The sequence below is a fragment of the Bacillus rossius genome, assembly GCF_032445375.1.
Source record: "Bacillus rossius redtenbacheri isolate Brsri chromosome 4 unlocalized genomic scaffold, Brsri_v3 Brsri_v3_scf4_1, whole genome shotgun sequence".
NCBI classification, from domain to species: domain Eukaryota; kingdom Metazoa; phylum Arthropoda; class Insecta; order Phasmatodea; family Bacillidae; genus Bacillus; species Bacillus rossius.
Window position 1 is genome coordinate 6,020,581 of NW_026962010.1, and position 17,572 is coordinate 6,038,152.

The 17,572-nt window shown below is 42.5% G+C and overlaps 1 protein-coding gene across 1 annotated transcript in view; it reads right to left on the bottom strand.

Moving 5' to 3' along the window:
* Positions 1-17,572, bottom strand: part of LOC134541655 (dystrophin, isoforms A/C/F/G/H-like) — a 935,715-nt gene that overhangs the window by 531,912 nt on the left and 386,231 nt on the right. Inside the window, exon 50 of the mRNA XM_063385245.1 lies at positions 5,735-5,840. Coding sequence (XP_063241315.1) covers positions 5,735-5,840 — 106 coding nt within the window. The remainder of the gene's footprint in view (positions 1-5,734; positions 5,841-17,572) is intronic.

Genomic DNA, 17,572 nt, shown 5'->3' on the forward strand with positions numbered 1-17,572 from the left:
ACCACATTAATATCCAATTAAACTCTCCGTTACGTTAAAAACGTGGGCGTCCACTAAAGGATTCAAAAAACTATAAACAATAATACTAAAATTTACGAAAAAAGCTATTACAGAAAAAAAATTATTCTGATAGACCACTAAATAAATGCTCCATAACATATACTTAATACCAAGTTAATTAAAAGTGTGCAGCGGACGTCTCCGTCCTCTGGTCACCCCCCCTCCCCCCTTCCCAGCCCCCCTCTCCCCTTCCCCATCCACCCGCTCCACTGTCATGGTGACGTGTATGTACCTTGTGATTCTCTTTTCCCCTTAACTTCCCCTTCTGCGCCTGCGCAGTGGGGAGTTGCGTGTGCTTATGTAAGGCAGTGTCGCAATTTTGGACCCTCTTTCGTCTAGTATGTTTCGGGCTGTTAACTTCGCTTAGCTTCTCGCCGCCGTCATTCCTTAATTCTCCACCTTTTATTCGGCGTCTAGCTCCACGCGTCTTCGGTATCGGCACGTCGTTTATCTAGGGCTTGGTTTGTAACTATCCTGCATGTTTTCTTGCTTTTCGCTCCCGACGTGGAGTGCATTGACGTGTATAGCTTTGCTGGAGTGTTCTTTTTTGTCAGCCTATTTTTCGCCGCACACTATTTCACGTCTTATGTGTGTGGACTTTCATTGGGTGAACGTATGGAGTAACTGTGTCAGTTCAATTTGCGTGAGTAGAGAGAGACGGTGTCATAACTTGGGATACTTTTTGCCTGTTGTGCGAAATTTTTCTCCGTGTCGTTTGGGACACTTCCAGTGTAAAGCACGTTTCTTCCTGGCCTTGCCCGGATTTTCTAACTGCATATGTGGCCGTGACTCCTTTAATCTGGCTCGGTTCCCCCAGGGACGTGAAGTCTGCATTGCGCACGTGACTTGGATGGTTCAAGACTCTGTATTTACCTCGTTCTCACCACACGGTGTTCTCGTTCGCGGGCTCGTGTATACTTGAGTGTATGTACTCGTTTAAGCTTTGTTTTGTTTGTTTCACACGTTGCCCGGTGGTGGCGTTATTTGGTAAACATGTGTGTCTTTGATGTTCGACTGCGCACCACCGAGGTGTCTTGGTAACTGAGGCCGATCTATTGGTGTAAACACGCACTGATTAGGGTACGCTCAGTGTGGCGTCTAGTTTTTTTTTGCCCAGTGGTATTGGTGATATGTAATAATGTTTTTTATTAATGTATTGTCTACTCTTATTCTGTCTATTGATGCTCATTTTCTTTGCCTGATTGAGTGTTTGTATGAGAGGTATGTGTACTTGCATTAGCGAGTCTTAATGAAAGCCTTGTTAGGCCTAGAGTTTTTTTTAAATAAAACGGTAATTGTAATTTTGTTTATAACTCCCCGCCACGAAAGCTGTCCTACACACTACGATCTGTGATTTTCTACGCTGTTACAAAGGTCAAAACCACACTAGTAAACCCTCTGCGTCCTCGTTCTAGCACCATGTTGCGTTTGTGTGCCTTTGATGTACGCGCCGATGTAATTTCCTAGAACCGCGGTTATAAGGAGGCTACAAGTTAATTTTTGTATAGTTCAGGGCATACAGTCCAACATCTAGAATTTTAAAATGTATGATAACATGTGCGTTTAACGATTCATAAAAATATAGTTTAATTGAATTTCGAGGGATTCTACAAATATTTACGATTTTTTTTTAAATATGAGCGTTTGCAAAATTGGACATTTTTATTTCCCTCCCACAAACATGTCCTTCACAAAGTAGCGTGATACATTTAAAGTTTATCAAGTTTCACATAATGGAAAAGTATGTTCTGACGTGGCGAAATAGCTGAAAACTAGCTGAACACAAGCTCCAGCCACCAGGTTGACGTATAAACTGACTGGTGTCCCCCCAGAGCACACGAGACAAGGCCCCAGGCACACACTAGCAGCCCGCCTAGAGGGCTACAGCTGCAGCTGCAGCTGCGGCAGAGGCTGCAGAGGCCCCGTGTCAGTGTGGTCGAGGCACAGTCCAGGCACTCCTTCAACATTCTCACCCTGCAGACATCACGTGTTCTCGGACATACCACGATGTATTCGAACACCGAGTTTTTTTTGCATATCCAGCAATTTCGGTTCTTCATGTCTTCTCGAAAATTACGATATGACAATGAGCTGTCAATTGACCCAGCGCATGTTGGTGGCTTCTGTGAACCCTTCTATGAATGTAACATACCCCTTAGCTATAATACGTTGAGCATTAAACAAATTTATTACCACCTGTGATAAGGTCTGCAGTTTTAAAAAATATCTTTCAGACAAAAGCTTTTGGTAACATTTATAAGATTACAAAACATTTTGAATGGGCTCGATATTGTGTCTACTAAGGGAGTATAAAAATATTTTGTTCAAGGCCTCGTTTAGCTCATAACTTGTAGTAAAGGTTGATGGTATCTACGATATAAGGGGTATTAAAAAGTCTTTGTTTTAACCTCAGTGCCTAACTTCGTTATGTCTAAATCGGTGTGTTGAACTTCGCTGTGTCAGATTGCGATCGCCTCGCTCTGTTTTCATAACACACATTCTCCTAACGGCATCCACCCTGAGATGTCACTACTCAGCTGTCCATAACTGCGATGCTAAGAACGGTGTTCGGCCAACCCACAGCGAGGAGAGAGATTGTTCAGGGTGAGCTTGTAAGTCATGTAGTCGACACGTTTTATAAGCAGTATTACTTTTTACACACTATTATTATAAAAATGGGGGTTGTATGTAAAGTCGATTTACGGACGATAATTTTACGTGATAACGTCATAAAAAATCGATGAAAAATTGCATACTTTTTAATTTTCAAATATTATTTACAGTTTTTGCAAATTTAATTTAAATAATTTGTTTTTAAAATAATAATCACGAACAATTAGTTCAAAACCCCACCTTAACCTGTTTGATATTATAGAAGATTTTCTCGCACGGTGGTTGGCCGGTTCTTGCACGCTCGGCTCAGGCGGAACGTGAATTTTTTTTCGTGCGTGCAGCCGGCGTTCATCGATTTATAAGACGTTATCACGTCAAAAATCATCTCAAATGTTTGCAGACTTCGTTATTTATGAAGAAAGAACTATAAACTTCAGACGGGTGACAGACAGAGTAAATATTTAGACACTTCAGGAAACTGTCTTACTCCGGACTTCTAGCAAACAAGCGGGACCTGCGGATTCGTGGAAACAGGAAACCACTCCCGCAAGTACCTTCTTCCAACACAAACACCGAGATGGTTTTAATTGGCCACTGCATTATGCATGCATTAAAAAACTGTGAAAGAATATATTAGCCTTTTTGTACCTTACGTCATACCCTCAGCTTCGGAATCTTTCTTACTTAAAGAAAAATATTAAGTCTAACGAAAACATCAATAAAATATTTGTAAATATAAACTAAATCACATAAATTATACATCAAAGGAAATAATTCTTATTTAAAATCTCAATTCTGAAAAAAGACCTATTTAGAGTATTGTACCAATGTGATGCAATAAATTAACGCTAATTAAGTTTGTTACACAACCTGACAAAAGACTATTAAGTTTTTAACAAGAAACTATTTTTTTTTCAAGTACACACTGAACAAAAACCATAATTCCTAATAAAATGGTTTTCAAGTCGTTTTAGAAAAGTCAGGTGTACCAAGAAAAGATTCAACAATGTTAACCTTGAAATGTAAATCCCAAAAAGTTTCAAAGAAGAACTGATGGACTTTGTTAAAAACTTTATAATACATGTTTAAAATATTTCTATATAACTTCGACACTAAGAAAATTTTCACAGAAATGATAAATTTTCTACCAGCTCTTACGACTATTTCGTTCTGATCAGTTCTACTCAACTAGGGGTTGTCTAGCCATCACCTAACCTGTAACATTATAACTAGGTTCCTCTGAGCTGAACATGTTCCTATAAACTACACACATATTAGAGATACCCAAATGTGAACCAATTTTCACGAAGAATCCTGTTTGTAAGATGTTCATGTCTACAGAATATTTGTGACCGCAACGATAATTAATGTCTGGGCAATGGATTTATTGATACAGTTAAGAATGTTAACCGTGAAATTCTGTGAACAGTTTAAATGACTCCGGGTGTGCAACTAACATTTTAACTGACCTATTGTCCCACTACTTCCATATTACACACACACATATATATATATATATTTGTTGCAGGTTGTCTCCGCTATAAGCAGCTAGTGTTTATAATGGCGCCTGCCACGCAGCAGAAGAGTTGGCGCGTGCTTCAGTTAGCGCAATGGGAAACAGTAACTGTTTACCACCCAGCGGGCAACCCGGCTACGCCTGGTGTAAGATGTTTGAAGGGTTGCCGAGACGGGCCTCGTAGTCGGGCCTCTGTGCCTTCGACGATCACTCTTCGGTAGCGAGCAAGTGGGGACCTGCAGTTGCCCCAAGCCTTGCGCACGCTTTGTGCACGAGCCCTGTGCCCGGACCGGCCAACACCTACTACTCAAGTCAATATATTTCATTCCTACCCAAATCCTCAACGATGACTGCATTTGTAAAACAATAAAAGTTTTCAGTAATTTTTCAGCTAATTATTTTAACAGGAATTATTTGAATTTTCGGAAAGTATTTTTTTTTTTGTTATAACATTCGTATTCGTTTAAATTTACTAATCAAAGCAAAACATGACTTCATAACTTTCATTTTTTTTAAGTTATTCTACTTCTAATCGTTGCCATTAAATACACAGGCCAACGAAGAAAAAACTTTTTTTAATAATTTGAGCTATTTTATGTGTTATTTGGTGTGCTGATACAGAAAACAATAATAAAAAAGTTGTTTCACCCAACAGGTTCTCAAATTTAATTTTTTTTAAATAAAAGATTTTTTTAAATAGATGTAAAAATATTTGTAGTCATAGAAATATCAAGTTGACCATTTATGTCAGTGTCATAAGGCTACCAATACAATCAAATGTTATAAGTTTGATAGTTCTGATAAACACAGCAGTTTGTTTTCTTCTAGTTAATACAACCTCGAATTGCATTGCTTAACCTATGTTCTTTTTAATCACTCTTTTATATGGCTAATCGTGGTTGTAAAAAATCTACTAACGCTTTTTGTTATATACGTGCCCGGATTGTAATTAAAAATCATCAAAGGTACATTACAGACTTTGTAAAAACAACAGTAAACTTTACATATTTTGGTGTAGAAATCGGTAATCAAGACAAATGCTGGGTTCCTCACAAAGTAGGTTATATTTGTGTCGGATCTTAGTGAGAGATTTGGGTTTGAATAAGGCAAAAGCTGAATTACTTGGTTCTGGACTAAAAGAAAAAAAAAAACATTTATTGGAATCTGGAACATCTATTTACCATCATAGCACCAGAGATGAACAGTTTTGTAAATTTTTTTACGCAGGAAGAGGATTTGGTTTACTGCCATGATATTGAGTCTGATGAATGTATTCGGTAACGTGTAACCTATAAGAAGGAAGATAGGAAACTTTTCATAGACTCGTCAAAAACACGTTTAAAAAGTGCATTATTACATAATGAAAATATATATGCTTCATTGTCTGTTGCTGATTCAGTCCACATGAAGGAAACTTCAGCGATGCCGGGTACTCCCGCCTGAGGGCCACGGGCTCCTGTGCGCGAGGCTACACTCGTGGCATAGCCTCGCGGCAGGGGAGCCGGCCCAGCACGAGTGGGGGCGCAGGATTGCGAGGCAACCTACCTTTGCCGTGCAGCTGCTGGCGGTTGGAGTCTGCCTTGAGGTTCTCTGCGGTGTGCACCAGCTCGTCCAGCTGCGGCTTCTTCTGCTCCAGCTCGCGCAGCACGTTCTGCAACCAGCACGCTCACGCTCACTGCAACACGCTCACTGCAACACGCTCACTGCAACACGCTCACTGCAAGCACGCTCACTGCAACACGCTCACTGCAAGCACGCTCACTGCAACCACGCTCACTGCAAGCACGCTCACTGCAAGCACGCTCACTGCAAGCACGCTCACTGCAAGCACGCTCACTGCAAGCACGCTCACTGCAACACGCTCACTGCAACACGCTCACTGCAACACGCTCACTGCAACACGCTCACTGCAAGCACGCTAACTGCAAACACGCTCACTGCAAACACGCTCACTGCAACGCGCTCACTGCAATACGCTCACTGCAATACGCTCACTGCAAGCACGCTCACTGCAAGCACGCTCACTGCAACACGCTCACTGCAACACGCTCACTGCAAGCACGCTCACTGCAAGCACGCTCACTGCAAGCACGCTCACTGCAAGCACGCTCACTGCAACGTGCTCACTGCAACGCGCTCACTGCAAGCACGCTCACTGCAAGCACGCTCACTGCAATACGCTCACTGCAAGCATGCTCACTGCAAGCACGCTCACTGCAAGCACGCTCACTGCAACACGCTCACTGCAAGCACGCTCACTGCAAGCACGCTCACTGCAAGCACGCTCACTGCAACACGCTCACTGCAACACGCTCACTGCAACACGCTCACTGCAAGCACGCTCACTGCAAGCACGCTCACTGCAACACGCTCACTGCAACACGCTCACTGCAAGCACGCTCACTGCAAGCACGCTCACTGCAAGCACGCTCACTGCAAGCACGCTCACTGCAACACGCTCATTGCAACACGCTCACTGCAAGCAGGCTCACTGCAAGCACGCTCACTGCAAGCACGCTCACTGCAACACGCTCACTGCAACACGCTCACTGCAACACGCTCACTGCAACACGCTCACTGCAAGCACGCTAACTGCAACACGCTCACTGCAACACGCTCACTGCAAGCACGCTCACTGCAAGCACGCTCACTGCAAGCACGCTCACTGCAACACGCTCACTGCAACACGCTCACTGCAACACGCTCACTGCAACACGCTCACTGCAAGCACGCTAACTGCAAACACGCTCACTGCAAACACGCTCACTGCAACGCGCTCACTGCAATACGCTCACTGCAATACGCTCACTGCAAGCACGCTCACTGCAAGCACGCTCACTGCAACACGCTCACTGCAACACGCTCACTGCAAGCACGCTCACTGCAAGCACGCTCACTGCAAGCACGCTCACTGCAAGCACGCTCACTGCAAGCACGCTCACTGCAACACGCTCACTGCAACACGCTCACTGCAACACGCTCACTGCAACACGCTCACTGCAAGCACGCTCACTGCAAGCACGCTCACTGCAAGCACGCTCACTGCAAGCACGCTCACTGCAACACGCTCACTGCAACACGCTCACTGCAACACGCTCACTGCAACACGCTCACTGCAACACGCTCACTGCAACACGCTCACTGCAAGCACGCTCACTGCAAGCACGCTCACTGCAAGCACGCTCACTGCAAGCACGCTCACTGCAACGCGCTCACTGCAACGCGCTCACTGCAAGCACGCTCACTGCAAGCACGCTCACTGCAATACGCTCACTGCAAGCATGCTCACTGCAAGCACGCTCACTGCAAGCACGCTCACTGCAACACGCTCACTGCAAGCACGCTCACTGCAAGCACGCTCACTGCAAGCACGCTCACTGCAACACGCTCACTGCAACACGCTCACTGCAACACGCTCACTGCAAGCACGCTCACTGCAAGCACGCTCACTGCAAGCACGCTCACTGCAAGCACGCTCACTGCAAGCACGCTCACTGCAAGCACGCTCACTGCAAGCACGCTCACTGCAACACGCTCACTGCAACACGCTCACTGCAACACGCTCACTGCAAGCACGCTCACTGCAAGCACGCTCACTGCAAACAAGCTCCCTGCAAGCACGCTCACTGCAACACGCTCACTGCAACACGCTCACTGCAACACGCTCACTGCAACACGCTCACTGCAACACGCTCACTGCAAGCACGCTCACTGCAAGCACGCTCACTGCAAGCACGCTCACTGCAACACGCTCACTGCAAGCACGCTCACTGCAAGCACGCTCACTGCAAGCACGCTCACTGCAAGCACGCTCACTGCAAGCACGCTCACTGCAAGCACGCTCACTGCAACACGCTCATTGCAACACGCTCACTGCAAGCAGGCTCACTGCAAGCACGCTCACTGCAAGCACGCTCACTGCAAGCACGCTCACTGCAAGCACGCTCACTGCAACACGCTCACTGCAAGCACGCTCACTGCAAGCACGCTCACTGCAACACGCTCACTGCAACACGCTCACTGCAACACGCTCACTGCAAGCACGCTCACTGCAACCAGCACGCTCACTGCAAGCACGCTCACTGCAACACGCTCACTGCAAGCACGCTCACTGCAACACTAGATACATGCTACACTCCGTTTGGCGTTCCTTCAACCTCAGGCTTCTTATTGTTCCACTCAACAATTACAACCACGTTTGCAATAATTTTCACATAATTACTTATTAACCTCTATTTAAATCCAAGGAAAATAATGCCCACATACATAAGTATAATTATTGCCTGTGATCATAATACTGAATATTTATCATCATCATTCAGAAAACTACGGCTAAATTGTATTTAATAGTAATTGTTTAAAAAATTGATACAAGAAGTTCCTTTTTTTAAAAAAAAAAATACAAATTTTTTTATTATACAAATAAAAATTATTTTTATGACTATTTTGGCAGTTGCTCTATTACTTTACAGTAAGTTCTTTATGGCACACAATTTTTAAATTCAATCACAGAAATGTTGTTAATTATAAAATGAATATTACGTTCGAATCAAAGTTACTTGTATGTTGAAAACACAGTATTAAATTCAGCATACACGCTCACAATTATTGTAGAACAATATTAAAGCAATATCATTTTTCTTCAAAGCAATAACGATAGTAAATTAATCGAGTTGAACATCTGCATTGACTACCTAAAAATATAAATTTATTTTGTATACCATCGTGAGTTATAATAAGTTTTAATTATTAATTTAATCTTACTATTTGTTGATTTATAAAAGATTTTTAAAAGGGTGTGTATTGAATAACCTAAAAAAAGTTGTTAAGCAAAACAGTTGAAAACAAGATGGCGTCATTCAGTTACGTCTCCTTAGAAGTAAAAAACTGAATATTACCAAATGATACACTTGGGGAAATAAAACAACAAAATGTATTTTTAAAATTCCCCTTCCAAATTTCCCTTTAAAACATACAAAGTTTTGATCAATTAAAAAAATTCTAATTACATTATAAAGTTGTGTATGAAAGTTTGTACTGTATGGCGTACATCTGGCAAAAAAGCGCACTAAAATGACAGACATCGTGGATTGGAAAGAGAGAGTAAATGTCCACCCAGATGTACATTGCACACTAAGCCGGGCGCACCAACTTATCGGCGTAAGGGCCATTTTTATGGTCCCGTGCCATGTAGTGAGTACATATTGTGTTGGTACGAAACAAAATTAAAATCCAACTTTGACCATGAATTTATTATTTACTCGTCATTCGTCCAAATTACATTTGACTAATTATAGCCAAAAATTGAAACATCTCAAAGATGTTACAATTATATCGTTATTCAATTATAATCGTATAAAAAACCGACCTTATCTTGACTTTCCTGTTGTAAACACGCAGGAACATAAAACTGACAGGCATAGTGAATCCGTGAAGATGACAGTCGGGTCGTATCAATCCGACAATAATGGACTTACTCGGTAATGCGAATTACATTTTTTGGCGATAAAATGTCATAAAACACAGTCTTACAATGACAACATCACACAGGGTTTTTGTAAGTAAACTAACATTTAAATTTATCTCCTTTGCGAGGAATATACATTTTTTAACAAATAATTAGTAGTTTCACGTTTCTGTAAATTAATTTTAATGCTGTTCTGCGTTAGTGAAAATAATACTCTGTTTATCTCGTACGCACGGCATCAGACTGATGCAGGTCTCTATGCGAGCTGGAGGCTGACATGGAGTGCAGCTCAGGCCTCACTAAACAAAGTCTACCGCCAGTGTCACTGCCAAGTGCTGGGTCTACCGCCAGACTACCTGCCAAGTGCCGGGTCTACCGCCATAGTAGGCCAGAGTAGCTGCCAAGTGCCGGGTCTACCGCCAGAGTAGCAGCCAAGTGCCGGGTCTACCTCCAGAATAGCTGCCAAGTGCCGGGTCTACCGCCAGAGTTGTGCCAAGTGCCGGGACTACCGCCAGTGTAGCTGCCAAGTGCCAGGATCATGGCAGTCCAGTTCACGTGAAGGACAGTCGTCAACCGACAGATACAGGTGTCAGTTGGCGGAGCATACGTTCTTCTGCGGTGTGTCACTTCGTTCTTTTCACATTTCGCATTGACACGTCTGTCATGATGAAAAAAACATTTTTGACAATGTAAGATCTAAAACGCATTTAGGAATCTCCCTGATTACAGTCGGCTATATACAAATTATCTGCCCAGGTAGAATACGCGTGCAACTGGATTACAAGCTTGGGCAATCAAGAAGCGACAACGTAGGTATTAAAAATATTGTTTCCTTGATAAAGTGTTTTTATTTAAACAAACTGAACCGAGGCAACGCTGCAGGATGGGATGTGTGTACCAAGTGCAGTTGGCTGAGGAGGAGAGAAGCCCAGCCAATAGGACTGACTGATGCAGGGAGAAGTGGAGGGGTGCGGGCTAAACCAATCAGCAGCAGAGCGGGAGCAGTGCCTCGCCCGGGGATACACCAGGGCCAAGGTGGAGAGCTTCTCACGTCTTCTCACGTCTGCGCAACATCACCATCTCTGCCGTCCTGCACCCTGGGGCATCTCAGCCCCCCTCCCGCCCCCCTCTGCGGCGTGAACCTCACAGCCACTTACAGCAAACAATACTAACATGCGCACGTCTCTTAAACATATTAGAAAATCATCAAAAGCCTAATCTAATATATAATTTTTGTTCAGGAAACTAAAGCATGCCAATATAATTACGTTCCCTCAGCCAGGCTCATATCAGGAGTCAGTGAGGCAGTGAGGTAGGAACAGTCCCCACATGCTGTGCTAACTGCGGCCCCAGACACCGCGTGGAGAGACACACACTGTGTTTCTGTGCGCGGCCCCAACACAGACTGCTCACATTCAACAGACAAGTGGCCAAACCAAACGAGATCATACAAAAGTGCATGGGAAACTGATGAAATGGATGCTCGCGTGTCTAGGACCATTTGTACATGCGTGTCACGATGTGATAACCCTGTTTCCCAAGTGTCTTAGAGGGGAGTCTGTGCTAAATATGAATTACTGTACTTACGTAAGAACACTTCGAAAAAAATAAGACCTGCTGTTTGTACTGGCACTGCTACATTTGGCCGGTATTTGGTTGAAATACGCGCAAAGGGAATAAATTCAACGTGTTACGGTTGGGCCGCAACGTGTCTTTAAAAGGAGTGGATCCCCATCTCGGATGTTTGCTACCAGCGATGCTCAGCGACAAGACTCTAAGCTCGAGAGTTAACCGCTCGGAACAATGCAGTTAATTTGACCGCCACGCGGCGGGAAGTGTTGCTCGGTTGCAGCGAGGCTTGTGAAGAACTCTTCAGGCTCAGACGACTGTTGGTGCTTGCGCTGACCACGCCGGCGCAGTTACGCCGTCGAGTCGTCAGAAGTGAAGCCCGAAGGACTTGGACGTCTTTGGCGGTAAGCTCAGAAATAGACTCTAGATAAGACGTCAGATGAAGTTTAAACTTTTTTACATGTAATATTTAGGGACCGGAAAAATTCACATTTTCATTGACCTCTAAGATAGACTCCATGATCCTCTATGCACTTGTGCAGATTACACCTGCTGATTGGCTACTAACTCGTGACACGTGTTGACTGGGAAGCTTGTGATTCGACACTTCTTCTGTCGAACGTGTTTCATTGGTCCTTCAGATAAACTGTGGCACAATCACTGAAGCAGCAAGGAAGGCAAATGTATTTGGATTATATCCTATCGCGAAATGAACCCGCGAATTTTTCAGGTCTCTAGTAATATTCTTATTTTATAGATAATAGGCAAATTAAAAATAATGCAAATAGATTTATATTTGGAGGTACGTTCTGATATTCTTTTACGTTACACAGTAAATAAATTTTGTACTTTTAAAAAAGATTATTTTGGAAACCAGTTGCCAAGAAATAGTTTGTCCTACTACAAGAAAGATGTTGTAAATTGAACTGGTTCGGCGAGCAATAAAGGTTATAACTCGCGGACCGAGTTGGCGAACTCGCAAGGCTTGTACCTCGGCATAGGCGAGGCGAGTGCGGAAGAGAGGTTGTCCAGGTGACACATCAACGAGTTGTGCAACAGAGGTGTGCCACGCGAACCGAACACCACACCTGACATTCGCTTTATGCTCAACAACCTTGTTCACGCCCGAAAGCGAGTTGCAGTTTGGCATTAGTAGAGACCGGAAACATTCGCGGATTCGTTTCGCTATATGCTAAAATGCAAATAATTGTACCTTTACGCAACATCTGCTATTGGTTCACTGTTAACCTGGAGGACTGTGGACCAATCATAGACCCCCAGTCAAAGCAGTATCGAATCACGAGTCTCCCAATTGAGACGCCTCACAAGTCAGCAGCCAATGAACAGGCGAGGTTTGCCCGAGTGTGCAGAGGATCGTGGAGTCTATCCTGGCGGTCATTGAACCCGCGGATTCTTCCAGTCCCTAGACATTAGTTCCCACTGGAAGACGCGGGGAGAACAGTGTCGCGAGTCTCGACTACGTGGACACCCCAAGGTGACTCGTCCTGGCACTGGGTGAACGAGTGAACTACTCGCTTGGCCGAGCTCCACGGATAACAAGCTGCAAGAGGCGAGTAATCCTGGAACACGTGACTGCGAGTCTGGCGGCGTTTTATTTTATCTCGAATAAAGTAACCAGTAAGTCTTAATAATCTTTGCCACTTTTAAAACACTTGTGCTAGTCATACTGACTATTGTATTTATTTTTTGTGATGGTTCTCTAAACCAATAATGTTCTCATCCCCACATTTATGCAGCTCATTTAAGGTAACCTTAAATGATGCTTATTTTTATATTTACATTGAGGCTCTTTTATTACTAACGGTTTTGGGCTATAATTTGTTAGTGAGATTCAATTGTCTTCAAAAAGATATTTTATTATAACGAGCCTATTATGGAAGTTTACTTGTCAGGTATATAAGATTAGCTTGTAAGGCTCAATAATTCTTTATAATTGTAATATGTTTTGATACGTGTAGCCCAGAAAGAGTTAGAAGAACCTTGGAATTTTTGTTTAAAATACATAATAATTAATGCCAGAAAGATTGTGTGTTCGTCACTCTTTTTAGTTCAGGAATTATGTCTCAATTCCAGCGCTGATGTTCAAGTCTCTTGTTATTGTGGAAATGTATATTTTGATTGTGTGACTTCTGTCAATAAATAAGAAGGTATCCTACGTCAATTTGCGAATTTATAAACCTACCTGTTACGTCCTAACATAAGGGGTAACAGGTAACAAGCAAGACTTAATAAGGTGAGGAGCTCCCACAGGTCACAGGCGATGTGCGGGTTTCACGGGTTCGGTTGCCTGCTAGTGAAGTGGAAGGTATACCTATATATAGTGGTGGATGCGGGGCAACGAGGCAGGCCGGCGCGGTCCAGTAGCGTCACAAACCTAATCGAATTAACAATGGCTCATTGCTACCTTCCTTCCTTTTCCTTCAAAATTCCTCACCGCCTCTGGGAGGTTCGACATGTTCCCAGAGCCCCACTTGCATGACGTGGCGTAACTAGAATGCCATTGTTCTGGAAGTTTCAGGTGTCAAGTCGACCCTGACGATGCCACACTTCAAATCGGAGCGAGAACATCACAGAAGGAGTCTGAGGGGTATGAAAGCAGAGACGCCAGCCTCCGAGGCAGTGAAGTGAGGAGGGCGAGCGACAGACACCCGTGTGCGGAGACTGGTGTATCAGGACTGTGCTGTGTGCGACGGACGAGTGAGAACTGAGAGACTGTGTGTTAGGTAAGAGACTAGCGGTAGAGAGAACCACTGTCGAGTCGAGCTACAGTGGGGAGAGTGAACTGCGGACTAATTGAAAGGGTAAAATATTTGTGGACACACTTTTTCAGTGTTATAATTTAATTAACAGTGTAAATAGTAGTCAATAAATAAAACAATTTGATTAATTGGGCTATCCTTTACGAACTTTCTTTCCCACTCGTAGATTACATATAAATCACAACATCTTATATAAAATATGTTTTACTAACATAAAACATATTTGTACACAATGATTCAAATTTGTGATATATTAATCTGAAAAAAGTGACGATTAAACACATTTTGTTCATGTCACCTGTTTTCCTGAACAAGTTCTCGTCTTACAGCCACAGTTCCTCATGTCTCATTATCTACTGTTGAACCTAGGACTCTGTTACTTGGGACAACCCTTGAGCAGTAGGTAGTCCTCCTCCGTCGCCTGCCTCCACTTGTTTGACCGGCGCGTACCCAGTTGCCAGGCACACAAACATTCCTTGCTTGCTGTCGGTGCCTTACGCTCTCTTTGCACGTGTACACTACCTTCTGCTCACAGGTCAGGTGATGTCAGCCATCAATACACGCTTGAAACTGTTCGTAAATATGCTTGCTATTCTTCATCGCGCATTTTTCGTGTGCAGTGTTTCAGTTCTAAAATCTAAAGCACGGCTTTCTTTGGCATTTTTAAAGGTTGCTGTGCAATTTGGTTTATTCGCTTAAATCATGTATCTAGAAAAATGTATAAATGTGCATCATGATAGAAATTTAAAGCCTTCATTACATTCCAATAGAATATCGTATTATTTTAATCATGAATCACACTTAGCATATAATCATTTTCCCACCAATTTTTACACACGTTTTCATGTACATTTTTTCCACCTTTACTATTTATGAACCTAAAATTGCTATATTATTTCGTATGTTTTAAAAATGTTTGGTTAGTTTAAAGGAAAAAATACAACACACTTAAAAGTACCTTTGCAATCTAAGGAACTACATCAGTTATAAAATATAAAGTCTTAAGAAACATTAACCCAAATTACTGTTTCGTATTAGCATTTCATACCGATCCGTGACCGAATGCATCGTTTCACGAGTAAATAGTTACTAATTAATTTATAGAAATTAAGACTGTTTTAACAAGTAGCCTACTTCAGAGCCAAGTGAAAACTTGAATTTGTCGAATTTCTTTGCAAAACAGAAGGTGACGAACCGTAGCTGTAATTTTTCTTGCATTATTTCTCCTCCAGAACTTATTTGCCATCAAGAAATACATATTAATGATTTCATGATCCAGCAGATAAAATCGTTATGATGACGCAAAGGTGTAAAAGTGGTCAATACGTTACTGCAGTCACTACTACAAACAAATAGAAAATAAAAATAATTTGTCACATGCATGTAGCTTGCACTTTATTACTCACGGCACTTACACACACATTGCACTATGTAAAGGAACAAAACAAAACAAAATTAGAAACTAACAACACCGAGGAATACAGTCTTCAAACGTTACAATACAAATGCAGGCCCAACAATGCTGAGATATAGAAGCCACACAGCCGCAAGCCTGCGTGAAGTGCCACAGACATGCTCTTACATTGAAGCGGTGCTGCAAAGTGCTGGTGGCCGGCCGCATGGCCATTTCGGCGGCTCTGCGCGTCCCAGAGCGCTAACGGAAGCAACACAACAGTCTGCCGCTTACTCACTACGCGCCCGTTCCCGCCGTGAGCCGTGAATGAAGGTCCGTACACACACAGGCTGCCAACCTCTGCACACACTGCCTGCTGCCATGTTCCCCCCACCATCTCACGCACCGGTTCAAACGAGTGACCATCTCCCGTGGCAACACCCTTGCGCGCCGCCGGCCGGCATCGCAAACAGCTTCACCCGCCAAGACTCTCCACTCCTCCCGGCCACATCCACGCGATCCCAGCCAACTAGCAAGTCACTTCAGTGCTCTCCCACAGCGGTATCTTCCACATTCTCCGCACTGGACTGCAGGGACGCGACTGGAATATCATTTGGGAGAAGAGACTATTCCTAAAAAAAATATATGAACGTCCTTTGTGTCCTACAACAATACAAAAATAATTGAATCATTACTCTTTAACAGGGACGAAACTAGAGGGGGGCAGACGGGGCTTGTGCCCCGGGCGCCGCATTTGGAGGGGCGCTGAACTGGCAGAGTAATTTATAATATAGGTACTTCAATATCGTGGTGTTAGAACCAAAAAAAGTCGAGGGCAGTTTAACGGAATTATTCATATTGGAAGATATATAATATATAAGCTAATAAAAATGATATTATTCGCGTACATTCTAACTTGCGATGGTACGGTGGTAACTGGTTGGTACATACCACTGAATTTTGGTAGGTACAAATACCTTCTAGATTGTGCGTCTGGCAACTCTGCCGTGGCCCTGTGGGAACCATGGAGGGAAATCCCCACCCGACCTTGGAAAGTCGCGACATTTCTCACCCCCACCGCCCCGCCCAGGCCAGGTCAGGCATCGGGTGTCTGAAATAGCTTCAGTTGTTCACAACCACAACCCAGTAGGGTCATTCGCCCGGGAGTATCTTTTCATGTGTGTAGCATTCTGTTCTCTCAGCTACGTCACTTTTGCTATTTGTGAATACACAATTTCGTAAACTGTTTCATTTATGTTTGACAATCGTCTTTAATCTCAAAACATGTCAAGAAAAACCGTCTGGTGCAGAATTTAAAAGAAGAGCTAAAGAACGAGAAAAAGAAGCTCGCCAGTCTTCGTCCTTTTTATCATCTTGGCTTAATATCAAAGACGTTAATGAAGAAGGTACGTTATTAACTAATATTATTATAAATTATATAATTATATATATTTATATAATTATTATTAATAATTGTATTAATAATTATATAATTAATAATTATATTAATAATTATTATTAATAAATGTTATATTATATTATTATAACTTATATTAACTATTATTATATTAATTTATATTAACTTACTTGAAAAAAATAAGGTAACAATTTTTTTTAAATGTTACTTTCTTACTTTATTTTTTGTAATAGAAAAGTATTGCATTAGAACTTAAACAGGGCCACCGTTAGATCTAATACATAATTTTGAACAACATTTTTTAAGTCTGTACGCAAACAAAGGACATTAGTACTTTGCTGCGCATGTCTGTATATCTGCCTATTTGCCGGTAATTGTAATATATGTTTAATTCAACGCTTTGTAAAGCAAAATTATGTATGATTAAACTTGATATTTATGTGAATACAATTATTGTACTATTTTGTAGGTTTTTTGGTAATTAATAATAACAATCGTTGGAAAAGCGGTAATGTAAATATTTTCTAATCATATATTTTTTTTAATCAATGATTTAGCAGACTGCATTTTGAGAGAGCAAGATTCACTATAAAAACTCAAAAATACTGGATGGATTAGCAATAATCTTAAGATACCAATTCGGTAGCCAGGATATAAAAATATTTTTATGGAAATTGGATCAAATAGACCTTTGAAATAAAAATTTAAAAAAAAATCCCTTTCGGCACAGCCTACAGGCGTATGTAGATTTCGAAGT